Source organism: Vulpes lagopus, chromosome 20 (assembly GCF_018345385.1).
Source record: "Vulpes lagopus strain Blue_001 chromosome 20, ASM1834538v1, whole genome shotgun sequence".
In the NCBI taxonomy this organism is placed as follows: Eukaryota; Metazoa; Chordata; class Mammalia; order Carnivora; family Canidae; genus Vulpes; species Vulpes lagopus.
Window position 1 is genome coordinate 36,461,774 of NC_054843.1, and position 15,945 is coordinate 36,477,718.

A 15,945-nucleotide genomic window follows, 5' to 3' on the forward strand; every position below is an offset into this window, starting at 1 on the left:
TCTGTTCTAACAGCTACCTGCCACTGTACATATTTCACTTTACTGAAGCAGATACTAGGGCTGACTTGCCCATATCCCTTTGGAATACACCATTTCTGTGCACTGAGTAGACTCAGCGTGCCAGGGAAATAATATTTCCCCTCCCTCCAGAGTAATCCTCAATCAAACACTAATGAAAATTGGTAAATATTCCCTACATACTCCTGTCCCTTGCTCATCAAATAACATAGCTCTGAGGCATGCCCCACATTGTATTTCAGAGTTCCATAGCAGAACTGAATCCCAGTTGCTCACTGTGTAATCTGCTCAATAGAACATTCTTTATTTACTTCCTTCTTTTCCTGACTCACTTTTCAATCCTTCCTAATATCACACCTATTAAACACATGTCTCAGGGTCTGTTTGTTAGGTTTCTGTATTTGTCAGGGTTCTCCCAAGAAACAAAACTAAAAAAATGTATACATAGAAAGAGAGATTTATTATAAGGAATTGGCTCACACAGGTATGGAGGCTATAAATCCCAAGACCTGCAAGCTGAGTTGCTCAGCTAGAGATCCAGAAGAGCTGATGATTTAGTTCCAGTTTGAGTTCAAAACAGGAAACAACAACAACAAAAAACTGATCTTCTAGCATGAAGGCCATCAGACAGGAAGAACTCTCCCCTATTTGGGGAAGGATCAGTTTGTTTTTGTGTTTGTTTGTTTTTTTATCCAGGCCTTCAACTCATCTGACAAGGCTCACCCACATCAGGGATAACGATCTGTTTCACTCAGTCTACTGATTTAAACACTGATCTCTTACACTGGCACCTGGGTAGTGGAGTGGGTTAAATGTCCATTTCTTGATTTCAGCTCAGGTCATGATCAGCGTCATGAGATTAGGCCTCGCATTAGGCTCAATGCTGGATGTCGAGCCTGCTTAAGATTCTCTCCCTCTGCTTCTCCTCCTGCTTGCACTCTCTAAATCAATCAATCAATAAAGTCTTTAAAAAATATTGATCTCTTACAAAAATACCCCCACTGAAATATGCAGAATGGTGTTTAGGCAAGTGTCTGGTCACCCCCAAGGTATAGTCAAGTTGACACATAAAATTAACCATCACAGACACCCAAATTAGACACAACTCTCTTTCCTAAAAATCACAGTTTCTGATCTTTTTTCTCCAACTTTTTTCCTCTGGAACTGAAACTTGCTTTTTGTTTGTAAGGATGAAATTACATTTGGCTATATACATATATGGTCAAAGTTCAAAAGACAATAGACCTCATCTTCCAGAATATTCTGGCTCACACTTGTAATCTTGCATAATTGTTGACATTTCATCTTCACTTTTTGAAATGTTATGCTTTGAAGAAAAAATTATACAATCATCCTAGTCAATAACTGATTCCATAAATGTTATGGTGATAATCGAAAAATTAATGAAGTAAAATTTAATCCTTTATTAAATTATTTTTTCCTACTAATTAAAAAAGTATGATGAATTGTGTCATATTTCTTCATTTTTTTCCTTGGGTAATTTCACAAGGAAATTATTTAATGGTAAATGCCTATTTGCAACCAGGATATTATTGTTGGTTATCAAGAATGTGTTTTCTTGCTCAAAGGATTGAAAAATAATGTATTTAAAACCTATAAATTGGGCAGCCTAGGTGGCTCAGCAGTTTAGTGCCTGCCTTCAGCCCAGGATGTGATCTTAGAGACCCGGGATCAAGTCCCAGGTCGAGCTCCCTGCATGGAGACTGCTTCTCCCTCTGCCTGTATCTCTGCCTCTCTCTCTCTCTGTGTCTCTCATCAATAAATAAATAAAATATTTTTTAAAAATAAAACCTAAAGGGATCCCTGGGTGGCGCAGCGGTTTGGCACCTGCCTTTGGCCCAGGGCGCGATCCTGGAGACCCGGGATCGAATCCCACATCGGGCTCCCGGTGCATGGAGCCTGCTTCTCCCTCTGCCTGTGTCTCTGCCTCTCTCTCTCTCTCTCTCTCTCTGTATGACTATCATAAATAAATAAAAATTAAAAAAAAATAAAAAATAAAAATAAATAAAACCTATAAATAATTTATAAGTATGATATAAGGTTCCACACAATCATGGTTTACTGTTGATATATGACAAATCTGAATATTTTCCTGAAGTAATCTAAAAGTAATCTGAAAATTACATTGTTGATAGAAGCTTGCTTAATTGGTCCAAAATCAGAGAGTGGGTTTAACTGCAGAATGGTTTAGTTATTCTATCACAGCTAGGGGAAGGGTGGAAATGATTGTGACGATCTGGAGCATTTAGAGCCTATTTTGTTTATTATTGAGTATGCACAGGTAAGAGTAGGAGGCGATTCCACATGGACTGGAATTCCATGTTGTGTGGCCACACAATGCCAGGACCAGCAAAGTCTCATAAAGTAATGAGCATGTTTACACTGTCTTTTTTTTTTTAAGTTTATTTTCCATTTCTTCTATGAAATAGGTGTTTTTGTTGATTAAACTGTATTATATGGCATGGAAGTTATAAATATCTTCAAGTATTTTTGAAATCTCTTTCACCAAGGATGATTTTATTGTTAAATGGAAATTATAACAAAATAAAAAATAATAAATAACAAAATAAAAGATAATAACAATTATAACAATTATATTGCAGCATATATAACAAGAAGTTAACTTTTAGCAATATTTTAAATATTTAAACATTTGCTAACAAGCAAGCAACATGTGCTAAGTCCTGCATTATTGCATTTTCAAAAAGATTCCTCATAATGCTTATGAAACCATAGTTGATCCTGAGTTCTTTAGGAGTTCTTTATTGTGAGTCCTGGTATTCCTGTGACAGAAATAGTGTTGCTATTCAAATGTACATAAATGCATTCAGTCCATAATAGTATTCATAGCCATCTATAAATAGTTGAAGAAACAATTGTATGAAATGCTTGATATTCATCTGAACCACTTTTTGCAATTTCACTTTTCTATTCAGATTTCAGAAATAATACAACAGTGGTGCTCATAAGATACTCAGATTTATTTTTGTTAGCTTTTCATAGATAGGGTGGTAGCTTCTTATAATTGTATATTCGGTTTCACCATATTTAAGAAATCCCTTGTAAATGTGCAAAATACTAAGAAAAAGCCTGGACATACACCATGATATACAATTATTAAATATATATTTTATGTGTATTTAGTGAACTTTCTTAATATTCCTTTTCATTTTTTTTCTAGATACACCATCAGTCAAGATTATACCATCAACTCCTTTTCCACAAGAAGGACAGCCATTAATTTTGACTTGTGAATCCAAAGGAAAACCACTGTAAGTGATTTAATGAGCACTAAACTGTTTCACTTTTTCTCTCATACTGCTTTGATTTTAGGCTTTAGCTTCAGAAATCCACTGCTTTTGTCTTTTCTTGGTGGGCAAAATGATCTCTAGAACAGAAATCCCCTGAACCATGTCTTCATTAAGTATCTGTGGAAGATTGGTCTTTTACTTTGTCATCTCCGTGAAGTTTCTGGGAAGGTTTCCAGCTGTGATTTTTTTCCCCCTTTTATCTCTAGTAAGATATTTAACCTGAAAGGAAAGTGGGCTGAATCAGTCAGTGTTTATATCATAAGATTGATAGATGTTACACATTGCTGAACTTTACTCCACCCATGAAAATATTTGAAAATTTTGAAGCATCCTCAAAATATCCCCAAGTTTTAAGACTAAATGGGAAATCATTTTCGTAATAAGGGGAATCACATCTACATTTCAAACGTATCCCCCATGAGACATAATTTGTGAATGTGAGATGCTTCAATATATTCAATTGTAAAGTAATTTCATTATTCGAATATATAGATTCTAATGTCACTTCAACTTTAAAATTTTACTTTCTGACCTTCATGTATATAAACAACAAACTCATGGAAAATCTAATTTTATGCAAAATTCAAGAGTGGATTACCCAAATACGATTACTCAAAGACTATTTGACAGCCATTTGATCTTTCTAATGTAGTAATAGTCTAGGTTGAGCTGAAAATAATTTGACTTTTTTAAAAGCTTCCAATTGATTTGCATTTAGTTTAAATATTTGTAGGAGGAATTTAATTGTCTTCCATAAATAACTATATGGGATAGCTTCTGCATAAATCAAGTTAAATTACGAAAAAGTTATTTCTAATAACGTTTGTTATTTAAGTGTAGATTTCTTATTATCCCATGAGGAATTTTTCTAAAAGAATTTTAAGGCAGAAACCTGAAATTTCTACTTCCCCAGTTATATGATATTATAATTTTAACACACTAAGTGAATTCACACTTTCTTTATGAAATTTTTGGTATTTTTTTTTTTTTTAATTTTTGGTATTTTAAAACTTTCCTCTCTTCCAGTAATTATTTTCTAAACATACAAATATGTTGATTTAAAGAACATTCAGTAAATTAATCCATTATTTTTCTTCTATCATTTAAGAAGCATTGAAGGCATTCTCAGACCTTGAAAGGAACAAACTTGTTCATAGTAGCTTTACTACATTTTGCTGGGCAATTCACTTCCTTAGTTCTTACCTTCTGATAAGCTTAAATTGTTTATAGAAAACATTTGCTAACTGCAGTATGCTGAATGTGGCAGTGCATTTGGGTATCATAGCTGCAACAAGAGCTTTTGGCTACAAGTTCAGTACTTTTAACTAGAGAAGGAAGTGTAATAGACTCTAGTCAGTTTTAGACACCCTTAATTCCTAATTTCTTTAGTCCTGACTCTGTGTATCTAACAACAGAATTTCTTTTCTAACTTTACCTTCTCTCTCCATTCCTGTTGCTTTCCCTTATTATTTCCATGGTAGTCATCTCCTCCTCCTCCTCCTCCTCCTCCTCCTCCTCCTCCTCCTCCTCCTCCTCCTTCTTCTTCTTCTTCTTCTTCTTCTTCTTCTTCTTCTTCTTCTTCTTCATCTTCTTCCTCCCTCCCTCCCTTCCTTCCTTCCTTCCTTCCTTCCTTCCTTCCTTCCTTCCTTCCTTCCTTCTTTCTCTCTCTCTCTCTCTCTCTCTCTCTCTGCTTCTGTTGTTGTTTTATTTTTTTTGTTTTCCTTCCTCCTCATAATCTCAGAGGTCACCATATGGGACATGAAGGAACATGATCAGGATTAGGGCATAGGAGTTTTGCTTTTTCTTTTCTTCATTAATCTGCCCAAAGAACATATGTGTACACTTGGAATATGTGTATAACTTATACAATTAGATGAGGATGGGAAATAAAATATTAGAATGCTTGGAATCAAATATGTCCCTGCTCAAATAGTCTCCAATTACCTGTCAATGATCTACTGTTTGGTTCCATATCTACTCCCACCAGCAGAAACAGCATTTAATTTATGTGAATAATCAGTTTGTGAGATCTATGTAACTAGGTTTCTAGGTAGTCATTTTTCTCAGCTCAAATGTGGTTGAATAGATGTGTTTTATCGTGGGTCTCTGTATCAGCTACCTAGAAATAAGCTTGGATGTGTAATACTCTTCTGCACTGCAGATGAATGAAGAGTACAGGGCTCTCTCATTTGTTTATTTCATTTAAGACTATGGGGCTCCTGGGGGGCTCAGTGGTTGAGCATCTGCCTCTGGCTCTGGTTGTGATTCCAGGATCCCGGGATAGAGTCCCACATCAGGCTTCCTGCAGGGAGCCTGCTTCTCCCTCTGCCTGTGTCTCTGTCTCTCTCTGTGAATAAATAAATCTTTTTTAAAAAAGAATACAAATGTTCCAGAAGCTTAGGAAATAGAAAATATTACCTTTGTCAGAAGGATCCTAATATCACTTTGGAAATAGACAAAAGAGATAAGAAAGACTCTTTATTTTATGGAAAAGAAAACTAAATCTCAACAATGTTCACCAAATTTCCTTTATTCATCTAGGTTTAAAACAGATGACTCGGGATTTACACTCAGTTCAATCATTGCCCCAAACTTACATTCTTTCAGCTATTTTCTGCTACTTCAATTGCTGAGTTTAAATTGTCACTTATGTTAGCCAAAGTAACTTTTGAAAAACTAGAAGTTTTCTAGTTTTCATTGCATCCCTGCAATGATGTCTAGTACTGAAGATGAACCCCTGGAGCCTGAAGGTGAAGAACTGGCTAGTCTCAAGAAATATTTTACTGTTGCCAGCCTCTTTGATCAGGCTTTTTTCTTTATCTGTGCCCTTTCTGGGAACTTGCCAAATTCCTAACAAACTGACCATTTCTAGTAGGAGGTTATAACCATATTTTACAAAATCCCTAATAGGCATAATATCTTCTGGCGGTTACCTTATAAGCTCCATAAGGGTTAAAATGGTCGTTATAGTCTGTCTTTATCCATATAGTTCCCATTGTTATATTCTGTATGCCAGTCTACAAATAAATGTGTATTAACTGATTCTCTTGTGTATTCATTTGCAATTTCCTTTTTTTTTTTTTAAATCATTTTCTTTCCTTGTAGATTGCCGGGCCATTAACATTAGAGAAAATAGCCAACTTCTTTGATTCCTTCCTGTCTCTAGACCACTGTTTCTCTTGTGTTTTTCCTAATCATCTTAAAATCCACTCTTCTGCATTTTCAAAGTATCATTTCTCGTAAATGAAAGCATTAACCTCTTTCAAGACAGTGTAATTCCTAGCCTCTCTTTAGTTTTATTGTGTCTCAAACAGTGCCAGATGAGGCAGATAGGACAAAAAAACAAGGGAAGACCTAAAAGAAATCGTTGGATTTTCCCAGAAGGAAATCTTACTGATCATAAAGAAAACCATCTCACTAGAGCAAAGCTAACAGAAGGCAAATTCAAATGGATTAATCAGGGAATTAGTAGGTGGTGGGGAAGTAAAGAAAATGGAAAGACCACCCATTTCAGAAATGAATCATGAAAAGTGGGAAGGAATGAGAAAAAAATGTATATCAAGCCGAAGTTTTAAAAAAATAATAGAACCATTGTCTATATTTTAAGATAGGATCAAAAAAGCCTGAAGAATAGGAGTTAAAACGAGGCATGTGATATCACATATATCCAGTGGGCGGGTTCAAATTTCCTGTCTTACTCTGATAATCACTGTCAATGTTCTGCTCTATTACTTTGCAGCTATTACACCTGATTCCCCATTTTGTTATTTTGAAACCACTGAGAAGCAACACCGTGGCTTAGCTTCTGATGGGCTATCGAAACACTTAATTTCTACCATCTTTCCCATTTGCCAGATCCACCTTGAAGGAGCCAGTGAAAGTCAGAAATGGATAACAGATGTGTGATTCCTTTTCATCTTGTAACTTTAATCCATGATCAAATCTTCATTGTTTCTTAAAAAGTATTTGACTGATACATAATTTCCTAAAGAATGACCTATTCACACTTATCAGGCATCCTGATTATAGGCAAAATAATACCACTGTCTTTTGTATAAATCATAAACCGATGGCCTGGTTCAACGTGCACTGAGACTCACGCTCCTAACCTGCCCTCCTGTATGCTAACGTTGTTTTCCTTGTTCTAAATGTGAGGACCCCAGTGACTGTTTAGGAACAATCATGCCTTATTTGTCTGCTCTGGACTGAAGCCTTTTGCTATTTTCCTGTGGAACAGCTGCATAACTTGGGCCAGGACCAAATTGCTCCACTTGACATTACTATGGAGGCATTGTATTCTTTTCTTAAAAGAGAGATTACTGTACATGTCTGTCTATTGTTTTAATTTAAGTTTAGAGTGAGGACAGAGCTAATGCCAACCACTTTGCTTTTAAGTCCCCAGAGTTTTTACAACCTTCTCTTTCTTTGGCTGAATTCCCAGACAGCTTTCAGGCAGCAGCATTCTCCATTTATAGGAATAGAGAAAGAAAAAAGCTGTTACATTACAGTAAAGTCATGACCTTAGAAGGTGTGAGGTTGCCCCCACGTGATAGAGCTAAAGAATCATTATTCATTTTAATCAAGTGTTTAAGTGATAGAGCTAAAGAATCATTATTCATTTTAATCAAGTGTTTAACACTCTGGAAATTTACTTCAGAAAAGCTATGGGACATTTTCAGACAAATCGATGTGTGATTTGGCATTTAATCTATAAAATAAAATAATCATAGGTATCGATAAACTTTTCTGTATATCCAGCATGATGCTTATGTTTTACTTACTATTTTACCTTCTGGTAACCACAATTTTTCTCCTGTCTTGGCATAAATCGAGTATATATAGTTACATCCCACATAACATGCCCTGTTCTGTACAAAGAAAGAGTTTAATCTTCCGGAAGACATATCACATACCATGTAACAACTAGTGAGGTGGTGTACAGGAACAATTATGCATCCATGTACAAAATGATCAAGAATTTAAGAAGCAATCTGATAAGAATGTATTGATGTATTTGATGCATTTTTCTATTAGCATAATAGAGTTTAAAAATGAGATGCAAATTAAGGCTAAACAGTTTTATTATACAAGTCCGTTTTCTCAGCCTAAAATGACCTTTTTATAAATCACAGATTATTTACTCATTTTCATGTAACCTAATCACAGCCAGAAGAAATGACAGTATCTACCAGGACTAAAAGAAGGCAAGTTATCATCCATAATGAAATGTTTTAGGCCAAAACGGGACAAAAGTGAATTTTGAAAAAAAGAACACTGATCTACAATAATAGCATTTTCATATCATCTGACCTAATGCATAATGGATGTTAATTACACAATAGCTATTTCTCTCCTGCCATCTATATTATAGAAAGTCATCTAGTTAATCATCAAGATCTGCGTTTTTGTTCAGGTATAATTTGTATACTGTCACGCTCTGGGCACCAAAAGTTTTGTGGTGCATTAGAAAGAGAAATACAAAACTAGATTTGAATTATAAATCTGTGAATATCTGTTACCAGGGTGGACTTGAGCAAGTCACTTAACCACTTGAAGTATTTTATTTTTATTTAGTAAAATTTACTTTTTAGAGCAGCTGTAGTTTCATAGTGAAACTGAGTGGAAAGTACATGGGGTTTCCATATTACGCCCCACCACATGTGCACAACACCCCCTACTATGGACATCCCAAACAACAGTGGTGCTTTTATTACAAACCATGAACCTACCTACCCATTGTTCTTACCACAAAGTCTGTAGTTTACATTGGGGTTCTTTCTTGCATACCAACTATTTTTTATTCTCTAAAAAATAAAATGCAATCTAGTGAACAAACTGTTTTAAAGATGAATGACAACGTATACGAAATTTCTGTCTCCAAGTAATTTTGTAATACATAATAACCATGAGGATGATGATAAATTATGATTTTTATCAGAAAGTTGCATGAGATATACAAATTTGGTGAGATATACACGCAGTATATCTCACCAAATTTTAAAACTTGGGAGTCTTAATTATATATTTAATACATGTGCTAATATTGGACTGCTATGGTAATCTTGAAAACTGAGCTATCATCTCAAATTCGTTCCATGGCTCTGAAATTCAACGTTCCGTGCAGAACGAACATGTTCTAGGACAATGGTCTGTTACTTTCAAAAGCATGCTTGACCAGCAAAGATATCCGTTCTAAAGTCATGGCAAACTGAACAATATGGCTGTTTTTGTTGAGGTTACATAGTAATAATGAGGTGCTAGAAGAAAGGCAGAGGCACGAACCCCTGTCAGGGCAAAATATAATACAGAGAGAAATGGGAAACTGGAAAATACTGAGCCACGGCAATTGCACCTTCACAGTGTTAGGAAGAAGTTTTAAAATGGAAAAGACTGGAAGGAGTATAGAGAATGAGTTCTGGTCCCACAAACGTGGACAAAGCTACACTCTAGAGCAGTTCTGCTGGGATAAGAGACAAGCTGGCAAGCTTTGATAGAAAGTCAAAGCAGGAGATCTGAAACCGTACACAACCAAAAATGAGTGAAAGGCATGAGTCACGGGTGGTGGAGAATCCAGGGTCTGCAATGAATAAGACCTCTTTTTGTTTTGTTTTGTTTTGTTTTGTTTTGTTTTGTTTTAGACCTCATTTTGATAGCCTTTGCCAAATTCCCTTAGGCTTAAGGTCTTTTCTAAACCACACAACTGGGACGCCTGTATGGCTCAGTGGTTGAGCGTCAGGTCGTGATCCTGGGGCCTGGGGATGGAGTCCAGCATTGGTCTCCCCGCAGGGGGGCTGCTTCTCCCTCTGCCTGTGTCTCTGCCTCTTTCTCTGTGTCCCTCATGAATAAATAAATAAAATCTTAAGCACACACACGCACACAACTATCCTGTTGCAAAAGGCTTATGAATTCATAGTCATTTCTAGTTTGGAAATGAGGAAAATCAGTCTTGTAGAGGTTGTATGACCTTTTCTAGTCAAACAAGTGATAAATGGTAGAATTTAGATTACAAACATGTTTTTAAAAAGTTTATGGGGCACCTGCTTGCTGCAGTTAGCTAAGCATCCTACTCTTGGTTTTGGCTCAGGTCATGATGTCAGGGTTGGAGAGTGAGCCCCACATTGGCTCCATGCTCAGCATTGAATCCACCTGAGATTCTCTCTCTCTCTCTGCTCTTGTCTCTTCTCTAAAAATAAATAAATACATATTTTAAAAATTAAAAAATAAACAACAGTGATGGTTATGTTTTCTTGTTTACCCAGTGTTCAGTTTAATTTTAATGATTTTTCACAGTAACCTGTTGAAGTTGGCAAGAATGAGTTTTCAGAAAGCACTAGGAAAGCCTATATTTCAAACAAATATGCAAAAAATAGTAATTTATAAAACAGTTACCACTTATGTAAGCCCAAACCTGTTAGCATATCTAAATGGTTTTTAAATAGATCTAAATAATTTCTGACTAGATTTTATGACTAGGTGTATGAGAATTATTTTATTGTTATATATATTTGTTTTTAAAAAGCAAGTTATACTCTTAATTTTATATATCTTTAAGAAGATAAGACTGCAAGTTACAATTACAAGACAATACCAAAGCAAGTGTAAAATCAACATAATGAAATACATGTGAAGCCTTAGAAGGTAAACAGAATAAGCAGGAAGTTAAAAGAAAACACTCCTCAAAATTACATTGTTTTTTTTATTTTTTAAGATTTTATTTATTTATTCATGAGAGACACAGAGAGAGGCAGAGACACAGGCAGAGGGAGAAGCAGGCTCCACGCACGGAACCCAACGTGGGACTCGATTCCTGGTCTCCAGAATCAGGCCCTGGGCTGAAGGCGCTAAACCGCTGAGCCACCCAGGCTGCCCCCGTGTTGTTTTTGTTTTTGTTTTGTTGTTGTTGTTGTTGTTTTTAAGTAAAATGCTTAAGATATCACCAAAATAATTGGTGGAATAAACATAATGAGAGACCGTACCATTTAGATATTCTCACAATGTCAGTCTTTGGTATAATAAAGGTAACAGGACATTTAGATTGTTTTTGGTATTTGTTTGTTTTTGGGTTTTGTGTGTGTGTGTGTGTGTGTGTGTGTGTTTGCTTGTGTTCCCATATCTAAAAGATGCAAAATTGTCTTAATTAATTAATTAAAAGTTGAAGGCAATATTAGCCAGTTTATTCTACCATGTTTTTAAATGTATAATATTGGGAAATTAGCTCTAAGTTTTCATAATTAAAAAAATATATACCCATGTGCTGTGCTTCCCATATGAATTTCTTTTCTGAGGCCCATATGGTCTTTTACTTCCATCTCATGGCTTCAAAATTTAATCACATGTTGACTCTCTGGAAACACACAAGTGGTTATCTTGGAAATGAAACCAAATATATTTGGTTTTGTTTTTGAAACAAGAAGCTGACTCTTGGTAATCTTCACTGCTGCTATTTAGGCTGGGAATCTGTGGTGTGCTGGGCACTCAATCATTTTCAATTAAATGTTCCTATGTCTTATAAAAGTCCCATAAGAGCTTGCAGAACCACAATTATAGATCCATAGAGGAAATATACTTCTTGAACATTTCTAGGTAAGCAGTTTTCTTACAACAAAAAGCCAATTATTTTGAGGGATTATGTAAATGTTCAGTGGGAAACTCTAACACAAAAATATCTCAGTATGTTTGAGACACCATTGTGGAATGATGCTGTCTTACACATATACGAGATTTTCAAGATGCGGACTTTTGGACACATGGGTTAAAATATCTTTGTTTTTTAATGTATTAATTGTGAGATTACATCATGGCACTTTACTCTTTATTTAAAGATATATAAACATTGCATGCGTGTTTATATATAAACAAGTCATCGAAATGGTAATTGCAGGGAAATTGCAGAAACAAAAAATCACTCTTAACATTAAAAAAGCTGAGGGATGCCTGGGTGGCTCAGAGGTTGAGCAGCTCCCTTCACTCAGGACAATGATCCCAGGGTGCTGAGACTGAGTCCCACATCAGGCTCCCCACAGGGAAACTGCTTCTCTCTCTCTGCCTGCGTGCCTGCCTCTCTCTCAGTGTCTCTTATGAATAAATAAAATCTTAAGAAAAATAAATAAGTAAAAATTAAAAAAAATTAAAAAGCTCAAATACTATACCTCATTCTTACTTAAAGAAAATATAAACACTTTGCTCAACAAGTGCCATTCAATAAGATTGTTTTTTTCATCTTTGCAATTTTTTTCTGTAATATGTGTCATAATGTTAAAGCTAACATCCCTCCAGTGGTCACCAGTCAGCTAACTGGGAAATAGATTATTCTGTGTTAATGTTTTGACTATGACTTTGTATAACATATGAAGGAAACAAAATGTGGAAACTAAAATTAATTCAGAATCACTGTAGATATTTGGTAGTACTTCAATTAATGGTGAAGCAGAAAAATCTTTTCTTTTTTTCACTCAGCTAAGTATCCAAGCTATTAAAAATATTCACAGTTGAGGAACATAAACCTTTAGCAATATTTCTCAATTGTGATAAATTCATTTTCTTAGAACTCTTCTTCAAATGTGTCTGTGTCATTCACCTGATTCTAGGCCAAAGACTGTTGAGTTACAAAGGCATTTTTGAGACAACAAATCCAAGAACACAGAAAAATATCAGCTTTCTTCTTTTGAGGGAAATGTAGAATAATAAATCTCTCTCTCCTTTGGAAAGAAAAACTCATTCCATAAAGGACACTAAGAAGCAGTCTGTATGTACTTTTTATGAACCACATTTAATACAAGAAATGTCCTTCATACATAATGAGGATAAATAGCCAAAAAGTGCTACAAACACATCAGTTAGATTGTAAATTAATGTCAAATATTCATGATCAAATAGAATTTCTATACACTAATTAGTTCATGGGTTTTCATTTTGTTTTGGTCTTATAAAATCTATCTTCTGTGAACATAAGTGCATACTCATGTGATTTGTCTGGTAAAACTCTTTTGTTTTATTTATTTATCTAATTGAAACATAGTTGACATACAACATTATGTTATTTTCAGGTGTACAACATGGTGAATGGACATTTATATACATTGTGAAATGCTTACCCCAAAAAGTATACTTATCATCTAACAACATACAAATTATTATAATATTGACTATGCTTTCTATACTATACTTGACATTCCATTACTGTTTTATTTTATAGGAAATTTGTACCTCTTAATCCCCCCCACCCCCATACCTTTCCCCTCTGGCAACCACCAGTTCTGTCTATGGGTCTGTTTCTGTTTTGTTTATTTGTTCTGGATTCCAGATTTCACATATAAGTGAAATCATACAATATTGTCTTTCTCTGTCTGACTTATTTTGCTCAGCATAATGCCCTCTGAGTCTATACATGTTTTGCAAATGGCAAGATTTCCTTCTTTTTATCGCTGAGTAATATTCCACTGTATGTGTATGTATGTATATCTTCTTTGTCCAGTCACCTATTGATGGACACAGGTTGCTTTCATGTCTTGGCTATTGTAAATAATGTTGCAATTAATATAGGGACATATAAATCTTTTTGAATTAATGTTGTTTTTTTAGGTAAATACCCAGAAGTGGATATGTGAAATTGCTGGATCATATTGTATTTCTATTTTTAATTTTTTGAGGACCCTCTATACTATTTTTAATACTGTCTGCACCAGTTTACATTCCCACCAAACAGTGCATGAAGGTTCCCTTTTCATCACATTCTAGCCAACACTTATGTTTTTGATAATAGACATTGTATCAGGTGTGAAGTGATGTCTCACTGTGGTTTTGATTTGGATTTCCATGATGATTAGTAATATTGAACACTTTTCACACGTACCTATGGGCCATCTGGGTGTCTCCTTTGGAGAAAATGCTTATTAGTTCCATTGTCCATTTTTAATCTGATTGTTTTGATGTTGAATTGCTTGAGTTCCTTATATATCTTGGATATTAATCCATTATCAGATGTAACATTTTCAAATATCTTCTCCCATTCAGTAGGTTAACTTTTTGTTTTAATGGTTTTATTTGCTGTACAGAAGCTTTTTAGTTTTATGTATATACAATGGTTTATTTTTTGCTTTTGTTTCTCCATGCCTGAGGAGGCAGATTTTATATGGTGCTAAGAACAGTGTCGAAGAATTTGCTACCTGTTTTATTTAGTATTATGGTTTCAGGTCTTTATTTAGGTAAATATCTAATCTATTTTGAGTTTATTTTTGTATATGGTAGAAGTAATCTGGTTTCATTCTTTTGCATGTAGCTGTCCAGTTTTCCCAGCACCACTTATTAAGAGACTATCTTTTCCCCATTGAGTATTCTTGCCTCCTTTGTCATAGATGAATTGACCATGTAAGTGGCTTTATTTCTGAGCTCCTTAATTTATCTATGTGTCTATTTTTGTTCCAGTACCATACTGCTTTATTGTATTTTTGTAAGATTGTTTCAAATCTGAGAATATGATACCTCTAGTCTTGTTCTAATGTCTGTAATTAATGATGGCCTTATAACCTTTCTCAAGATTGCTTTGATATTTGTGTGTTTTTTTGTAGTTCCATACAAATTTTAAGATTATTTGTTCTAGTTCTGTAAAAAATACTATTGGTATTCTGATTATGACTACAGTGAATATATAGATTACTTTGGGTAATACGGACATTTGAACAGTATTAGTTCTTTTATTCTATGGAACATGGACTATCTTTCCATTTATTTGTATCATATCCAATTTCTTTTATCAATGTTTTAAGGTTTTCAGAGTATAGGTCTTTTACCTCTTATACTTAGTTATTTTATTGTTTTTGATATAATTATAAATGGGACTGTTTTCTTAATTCACCTTTCTGCTAGCTGGTTGTTATGTATATAAGTGCTACAGATTTATACGTAATAATTTTGTGTCCTGCAGCTTTACTGAATTCATTTCTTAGTTCTAATAGTTTTTTGGTGGAATATTTAGGGTTTCCTATATATAGTATCATGTATTTTGCATTAATAAAACTAAGAAAATCCTTATTCCTGTGAAAGCCACGTACCCAAACAATTCAAAGACATTTCCTTGCATTACAGAGGTTTTACAAGTGGAGTGTATAGAGATTCACTTTTTACAGATATAGCCTCAATTATATGCCAGCCCCTAAACATCAAAGTTTGAAAAAATATAAATGGTAAACAATGCCCCAAATTATAGAAAATATGAACATTTACAAAGGTCTTTAATTAGAATAGGAAGAATCTTCCAGTAATTAATGATGTCCTTATAACCCAACTCTTGCAAATTCAGAATACCAGAAGTATTTGGATCCTTTAAGCAAAGAAGAGAGAATCAAAATAAAAATAGGAGAAAAGAACAGCAACCATTGTGACTTGTGACAGGCAGATGTCTCTGATGATGAACTTTATCACTAATACTCAAGATTACAAGTATAGGGATGTACACAGTGAGCAAGGTTCTTGTCTCACGGAGTCAAAGAATGAATATCACAGACAAAGGAGATTGAGCAAAAGGATAGAATTTTATCAAGCAAATATACAGAGGAAGCTCTCAAGTGTAAGAGGGGTCCCGACTGGGTTGCTAAGG

At 34.7% G+C, this 15,945-nt stretch overlaps 1 protein-coding gene across 1 annotated transcript in view; it reads left to right on the forward strand.

The window, feature by feature from the left end:
- Positions 1-15,945, forward strand: part of CADM2 (cell adhesion molecule 2) — a 319,141-nt gene that overhangs the window by 198,858 nt on the left and 104,338 nt on the right. Inside the window, exon 6 of the mRNA XM_041734910.1 lies at positions 3,221-3,311. Coding sequence (XP_041590844.1) covers positions 3,221-3,311 — 91 coding nt within the window. The remainder of the gene's footprint in view (positions 1-3,220; positions 3,312-15,945) is intronic.